Raw genomic sequence first — 8,211 nt, forward strand, 5'->3', positions numbered from 1 at the left:
CCAAACAGCATTCTGGAAATACATACCAGAGTAAAAAGGCCAGTGAAGGAATGTAACTACTTAGGTACAATTTGGGCTTCTATTTCACTACATTTTAAGGAGCCACAGTTGTTCTTTTTACTCTACTACATTTACCTAGCAGCTGGAGTGTCTTCTTATTTTTCAGCTTAATTTGAATATAGTGTACTCTGACAGCAGCCACTTGCAGAATGAGAACTTTTGATAATGTATCCAATGCAGGATGACTACTTGTTTCAAATTCCCGTATTAGGTTATGATGCTGATTACTAGTTCCTCTCATAAGTTAATTACCAGTTCCTTCGTCTGCTTTAATTGTTCACTGAAAGTTCCTACTGCAGCATTGTGATTGACGGTGCGCTGGCCTCATCAGCCATTTGTTCTTTTTCCCACGCTGCTGAATGCCAGCGGGGCCAAAGACACACACACACAGGGCTTATCAGAACAATGCCTCAAATAGCTGCGGAGTCTCATCACAAGGGCATGTCACCAAAGAGCAGAAGAGCAGCAGAGGATGTGCGTGTGTGTGTGTGTGTGTGTGTGTGTGTGTGTGTGTGTGTGTGTGTGTGTGTGTGTGTGTGTGTGTGTGTGTGTGTGTGTGTGTGTGTGAGAGAGGCATGTTGTAGTCATAAACGTGTCACAGTGTGCAGCTGTTACCTGCAGGCTCTGCTGAACTTGTCAGCAGCCCATCACGGCCGGCTCATCCATACTGCTCCCATTGTCAGGCTGACTATGTATAGTTCACTGTCTAGAGGAAGGAAACGTAATGTACATTAAAAAAATGTGCATGCTCACAAAACATGCATACAAATATTCCTCTGCTCTTCTGTGCAAGATGAATGAATTCAATTATGATATAATAATAAGCAAAAATGCTAATGCAAGGTCAGGAAAAGGTGCTATTTAATTTTTTCAGAATCAGAATACCTTTATTCGTCCCACAGAGGGGAAATTTACATTTGTTACAGCAGAAAAGAGCCAAAGACAGCGTAATGTTTAACAAGAAATATGCATAAAAAAATGTTTGTTTTTTTAAAAGAATTAGACAATTTACAAAATACACAGCCTATAACAGTTCTGAAGATGTAGCAGCCATATTGCACAGTTATCCACGGAATAATTCATTTATTCACCCTTATTAAAGAATAAGCAAATCAATATGAATCAAACTCTCAAGAATGTTACCTGTTTTAAAGTGTCCAAAATCCAACACAAATGTCTAAATTGGACGGATAATATATTTAAATTAAATAATTTTTTTCTAAATCTAATTATTATTTATTTTGTAACAATTGGAGCTCTTTCTAACCGTTGAGCACAGGATATGAGTGCAGTTTGTTCACAGTGTGACAGCAGGGTGTGACAGGTAATGGTCCGCACCTTTATTTACAGTGTATTGCTGCTCCCCTTTAGTCAGAGATTTCAAATCTTTATTTGGCCAATTTGAAGTTAAAAGCGGCTTTCATCAAACATCTTAGATAAACAATAATTGACATGACTACTTCTATGTTAAAGGAGTTGCTCATTGTAATAAAACCGCTGATAATTGTCACCCAAATCTGCAAATACACTCTGAGCTCAATATATAGTTTAAGTTTCTTAAACTCATTGCTTTGTTTTTTGTGGGTTTTATAGTTTAAGATTTCTTTTGATATTGATCAATACTGAATCCTCAAATCCTAAAAAAAGTTTACATAGAGAAGGCATTTTTCTGGGCATAAGAAGATAGATTAATTCAGTCTCTTTCCGAGTTCTACAGTAGTGTTTTATGTAACCCTCCAAATCTAGTATTAATAGATTAATCTCGAACGTACTGACTTATTTTCAGCCTAAACAAGTTCATTCAAGCAAGGTTCAAAAAGTTGACTTCTCTTGTGTTAGGTGTTCTGTGACTCACGGTAACACTTCATGTCCCGACACGAAGACCAAACTCTTCTGGTCCTTCCACCTGCTGCCCTGTCACACCCATGTCCCCATTACTGCTAAACTCTATCACACGCAAGTAAACAAGCTGAGAAAAATAACAGACATGTAGTAGTTGTAGACATGTAGTTGTTTTTGTTTTTTTACCCTTGTGCTCACATTTTATCTGTTCATTTTGTAATCAAACCACCCTCGTTGCTCAGTTGTTGCCAATGACACATTATCCCACTTCCTCTCTCTGTGTGGGTTTTGTTTTGTCTTTGTGGAGACAGTGAGAACCAAAGGGCGATGATTTGAACCGAATGTTGTCACAACACTCTTCCTGAAATCCATCCCAGTCCGACTCCCTCCAGAGACAGTTGTGGTTCCTCACAGGGAAAGCAAGGAGGGCAGCGACACATTAGAGATTTACTGCTGCTGGATAATATAATGTTGGCCAAAACACGTTGTTACAAATAGGGTGTGTGTACTGTATATTAAGTTGTTCTAATTTTAAACTGGTTTGGGCTGGTTTCTTCATGTTATTCCTGCTTTGTCAGAATTCCTATATGTTCTCTATCTTTCAGAAAGATTTACAAACATTAATGCAATTACTGTGTGTAATTGATTATTCTCCATGTTTCTTCACAGGAAGATTTGTATTATGATCCGATAATATAGACACAACATAGTCATCTGCATGTGCAAACACTCTTACACACACCTGGCCCTCCTTTGGCAAGCAAACTCCTCCAAAGAAAGGCGCTCCACCATCCGCTGAGTCACTGCCTGGGCATGTCCCGCTGCAGACAAATCCAATATATGCACACATGTACACATCAAACATACACACTCACACACACACATTGCCGGGCAACAAAGAGCAAAGCCCCTAAAACAAAGGGGGTGGTAAAGAGGAGGCGGTTTTACTCCACAGAAGCTGGCAGTGTGTTGACTCTGTACACACATGTGGTTTCCTTTTCTTTAAAATCAGAGGATTAACATGGCCGCCACATCCCGCTCCAGTGTCATGCACGAGCAGTTTAAAGTGATTCACCATGGTTACGCCTTTGGTGCAGTCAAATTGTCTGTGTGATCATAAGTAGTGTTGATGTGTGAAGTCTTAAGGGTGTTCTCTCTTCTAACTCATGGGGAACAAAGGGATTTCATTCCCTTAGGGACGCACAGATCTTGTATTCTTACAGATGAACTCTGGAGAAGTGGCGCGTGTGAGCTGAGTTCATGGTGACATTTCCCTTCCGGAGGGAAACTGAAGGGGAGATGATAGTGAGTCAGACAGGAGGGCCTGAAGTGGGTGCTTGGTGCACGCGGGATGGTGTATCTGAACCACACTGGGGTCAGGGTTGTGTTTGTGTGTGTGATAATGAGTCGGTGACATCTGTTTTCCCACCACCTCTTCCTGTTGAATCACACAGAAAAGGGGTAGACAATACCAGAACATCTGTTATAAAGGCTCCAGAGGCTCCGTGATACACATCTAAGTCTGCTGCGGACAATCTGACATGAACTTGTGTGTAAATACAGTTTTTAGGTCAGTCAAAGTTCAATTAACTTATTATTTCTGGTTTTTATTTTAAGAACATTTCAGAACTTGAGTTGAGACTTTATGTAGTTTGACTTCAAATGAGTTGAAAGAGAGACAACTCAACTCATTGAATATCACATTTTCAAAATGCATCATATAAAATCCAACGACAAAATCCCTGGTTAACACATACAAATGAAGAAAATTAAGAATAGTAAAAAAAGCCAGGACAAATGCGAGATAAATTAGAACATATCCAGTCCCAATACTTATTGTCTAGCATGGAATCTCAGTACACTTACCTTTAGAAAGCGTCTATGACTCCAGTTTGGTAAACTCACATTTTTAAGGCAGCGGAGAAATGTTGAACCATCTTAAAAGGTTAAACAGTGCCTTAAGACTTCTTCTGCAGTAATTACTGAATTTTAGTTGCCACTTTTTCTTTTGTAGCTGCTGACACACAGATAGGTGAAGCTTCTGCTCACTGAGTGGAAACTGGTTGCTGTTTGCATGTAGCTCGACATTACGCACAGGAATAGCAGAGTTTATGCAAAACACCACTGAGGTGAGACAAGTTTAGTCTCAAGTGTTACCTCTATAAATAATCACTAGAGAGCAGGGTGGCAGGGGAATAATTGACCAGCCTGTCATGGATCAAATCTGACTAGAGTGAACATATTTGTAATGTTGGATATTTGACAGACCTTCACAGACTTTCCACAGTCAGAGGAGGGTGAGCTCACATCCGAGCCTCGCTCTTAACCACAGGGTTTCACTGAGGGAACATCAAAAGATTACTGTTTGAGTGACCCAAAACCAATACCAGTTAAATGTATTTTTTTGAAAAAACAAGAAAGAAAACACATGGCACACCTTATTTTGATTATTATATTATCAGAAAACTGAATTTACTAAATGTTTTAATAGAAGATAATATCGTTTTTTATCAAGCCTCCATGTCATGTGATCGATGCAGAATTGTATTAATAAACATGATAAGTAGGAAACCCCTTTTTCCAATTTTAAATGTGAGGGCGTTTTCTGTTTTATATAAAGATCTTTTTGAATTTTTTTAAAAGTCATTTTTTATGTCATGTGATCCATGACTCCAAAACCAGAAAAGACACAGCTCTGTGAATTACATTTACTCCACCTTCTATTTTATGTAAAAATCTATGTGAGTTTTAAATAGTTTCATTTTGTTCAATATATTCAATTTTACGTTACAGAGCGACTCCAAATTCATACCAGTTACCTATTGTTATTGTATATTAGTGTTTTTTGTTGTGAGCGCCGTTGGGGAGCAAATCAGCGATGTAAACGGTGACGTCTTGACGCAGCAGCGGCAGCACCAGTCGGGCTCTGGGCGGTGTGAACAAAGCGGGAGCAGAAAAGGGAAACTGGAGCTGAACCAGAAAAGCTCTAGCTCGGAGCTAGAAAGGGAAAAGCGCTGGTGTGAAAGCCGCATTATTTGTTTTTACATTTTTTTTAAGAAGGTTCTGCTGTTTGTTTGTTTTTATTTGAAAAGTCTTCATTTTTTCAATAGCTAGTCATGAGTCCAAGTCAATGCAGCATTGTATCACTACACTGGGCTAGTAGGACCCAACTAATTTTACTTGGTTTTAGATCATTTTTTATTTTATGTGAATATTTTTAGGAAAATTCAGCTGTTCTTTTTAAAGTTTAGGTTTTTTTTTCAATAGCTGATTGCTGTCCAAGAGTGAGGGCTCGGTTATGAGCTAACCATCCTCTGACTGTTGACAGTCTGTGAAACTTAGGAAGAAGACTGGAGTGGATGTCTGTCCAATAACCACCCAAAGACTAACTTTACCGAGTGTGGATCATAAACTTTAACAGGGAAATAAAAGATCCCTCTAAAAATGTGGATATTTAAAGTTTACAGGGCCAGACAGTTTGTACTCTTGTGCTCAGCTTACTCAGTGCACATCTGGTAATTATCTGTATTAGACTGAATCACTTACTGCAGAGTAGGCAAATATTTACATTGTAATCTTCTCAGTGGGATGTGGATTAGTAATTAACATGTTAGCAGTGTAATTAGGTCCACGTTAGGACTTCCTCTGCTTCCCCCCCCCCCCCCTGCACCACAGCTTCCGCCCACACACACAGTCTTGAATTACTCCACTGGCAACTGTTGATGCATTCCCAAGTCATCTGACGTCAAGTGGGAAGGGCTTCGCCAGAGTACACTATAAAAACTCCCCTGCTACCTTACTTCATTCATATCGCAGCTCTGGATTACCAAAACATTTGTGGAGAAGCTCCTTCCTCTGGCTCCTCGGACGACACAGCGGGGGAAGCACACACATAGCCAAACAATGAAAATGTCAGCGGCAGAGATCAGCCAGGTCCTCAAAGAGGGAGAGCTGGAGAAGAGGAGCGACAACCTGCTCCAGTTCTGGAAGAGGAAGACGTGCGTCCTGACCACGGACAGCCTCAACATTTACGCCGACACGCAGAAGCGCTCCAAGGGCAAGGAGCTCAAGCTGCAGTCCATCAAGAAGGTGGACTGCGTGGAGCGCACCGGCAAGTTCGTCTACTTCACCATCGTGACCACAGACGATAAGGAGATCGATTTCCGGTGCTCGGGGGAGGAGAACTGCTGGAACGCGGTGATCACCATGGCTCTGATTGATTTCCAGAACAGAAAAGCCATCCAGGACTTTAAAACGCGGCAGGACAATGAGAGCGCATCGCCCGGACAGCAGGAGAGGCGCATGGCGAGGGCGCCCTGAGCCGCCGGGACCCTGGCTGTTAACCACTCCTAATATGGTGAGGGAAACGCCATGACATAGAGCTGACATCATATACTAATACACATTGTAGCTCAGAGCAGTGGGAGAATGTCGAAACTAATGACATGTTTTTATCTCCTCCTAGTGTCAAAATGGACCATACAGAAATAATAATCGGACCAAACGGAAGACGAGGTCTTCCGGTCCAGACATGAAGGATTGTTCGGGACTGAGATCTCGGGAGAGAGGGGTCAACTGATCCAAACCAAAAGACTGAGAGATTGTCTGAAGCTCCATACACAGGACTGAACCCTTGAATTGTCAAAACTATTTCAAGTTTGCTTTCCTGGGAGGAATGACTCCTAAAACCATGATATTAATTTATTTGTTTCCAGGATATTACTGGCAAACGCCTTGTGTTGTTTAAATTATTTGCTTTTACAATGTGTGTTGTATTTATTTGAATAAATATTGATGCTTTTTTGACATAATTTTGTGCTCTCCTCTACTTTTGTTTTTCATGTCTCAACTTTTCTACTTCGTAACAACATCTGTTAGTATCTAATTAAAGCTTTCAGAATTAGCCAAATATTTGACACTTAGGGACACTTCATCAGCAGCATTTCTTAGTAAATGCCACACATGCAACAGTAAAGAGGGAGTGGAGGACAGGAAAGTCCCTTTCCTTTCTGCTGTCAGGTGGAATGTGACTCTTTATTGTCACTGGGAGGGTTTCAGGCTTGAGTCATGACTGATAAGCAGCTTATCATCGGCACGGGACACATAAAAGACTCAGTAATGCTTTGAACACACCTTAACTGCTTCCGAGGTGCGGTAGGGTTATAGGTCGCCGCTATTGCTTTAGAATGCTTTAAACTTGTGTAATTAAATGTGTTACGTTGGTGGTGTTTCAGACTATGAGCTTCACAAAAGCTGACAATACTTTTTGTTCATATACAGCCGGTATTTCATTAGATGAAAAACGTTTTTATCAGGCGCCTTTTTTCTTTTCAACCTTTACAACACACAGGAAGTCCACTTTACTGCCCTGTTATCATGACATAAATGCTGCTTCAATGGGTATAATGTGACACTAGGTACACACCTAAGTAATTACTGTTATAAACCCAGTGAGCACGGCTTGAGTCATTCAGAAATCCTTGCATGGCCCACAGAAGAAAGATAATACGCAGGTTACAAAGTCAATAGTCATTTTAAATTAGCTGTATAACTATATAATTGGCTGTATAACGACCATGTGTTGGTTCAGAACTTGTACGTGTTGAACTTTCTAACTTTATGTAGTTTTGTCATGCATTAAACCTGTGAGAAAGACATAATCCTAACATTTCAATGGACCATGATTGATGCTTACTCTTTGGGAAATAGTCTGTTTATGTCATTAGAAAAGGTATAGGTAAACAAGTCAGCGTTAAAAAAGGGGACATTTAAGCTACATTTGTTTTTCCTGAACACTGTGTTCACGTTAAAAAAAGACACATCCTCGCTGCCTTGAAATGAATACCTCCGGTTGTAGATCTTGCGGGGTGGAAGTGTGTTATGAGCACAAATGCCCAAAGGTCAGGGGTGACAGAAAGCCGAATCTCTGGCCCGCAGTAATGAAGTGTATAGTGGAGTCACACTCCTGCTCGTCCCATCCCATCCCCGTGTGCAGCTTTGAAGTAGGATCACACTACAATGAACGCATCAAAGGGTTAGACTGATCTGAGTATTACCGGAGCGGACGGGCCTTCTCTCTAAAAATACCGCTTCACAAATTGGCTCCACTTTAATCTAGCAAATACACACACACACAAACACACACACACACACACACACAGACACACACACAGACACAGGTTTTTCTATCATCACTGCATGCTATTCCTTTCTACACATTTGATGCAGAAAAGTGCATTTTCTTTTAGCATTTCATACATGCGTAAGTTCACACACACACACACACACACACACACACACACACACACA

At 40.7% G+C, this 8,211-nt stretch overlaps 1 protein-coding gene across 1 annotated transcript; it reads left to right on the plus strand.

Moving 5' to 3' along the window:
* The first annotated feature begins 5,700 nt into the window (after positions 1-5,700).
* phlda2 (pleckstrin homology-like domain, family A, member 2) lies at positions 5,701-6,713 on the plus strand. Its single transcript, XM_034141082.1, has 2 exons — positions 5,701-6,259; positions 6,368-6,713. The coding sequence occupies exon 1, from the start codon at positions 5,806-5,808 to the stop codon at positions 6,220-6,222; it is 417 nt and encodes a 138-aa protein (XP_033996973.1). The 5' UTR covers positions 5,701-5,805; the 3' UTR covers positions 6,223-6,259; positions 6,368-6,713.
* The last annotated feature ends 1,498 nt before the right edge of the window (positions 6,714-8,211 follow it).

This window comes from Trematomus bernacchii, unplaced genomic scaffold (assembly GCF_902827165.1).
Source record: "Trematomus bernacchii unplaced genomic scaffold, fTreBer1.1, whole genome shotgun sequence".
NCBI classification, from domain to species: domain Eukaryota; kingdom Metazoa; phylum Chordata; class Actinopteri; order Perciformes; family Nototheniidae; genus Trematomus; species Trematomus bernacchii.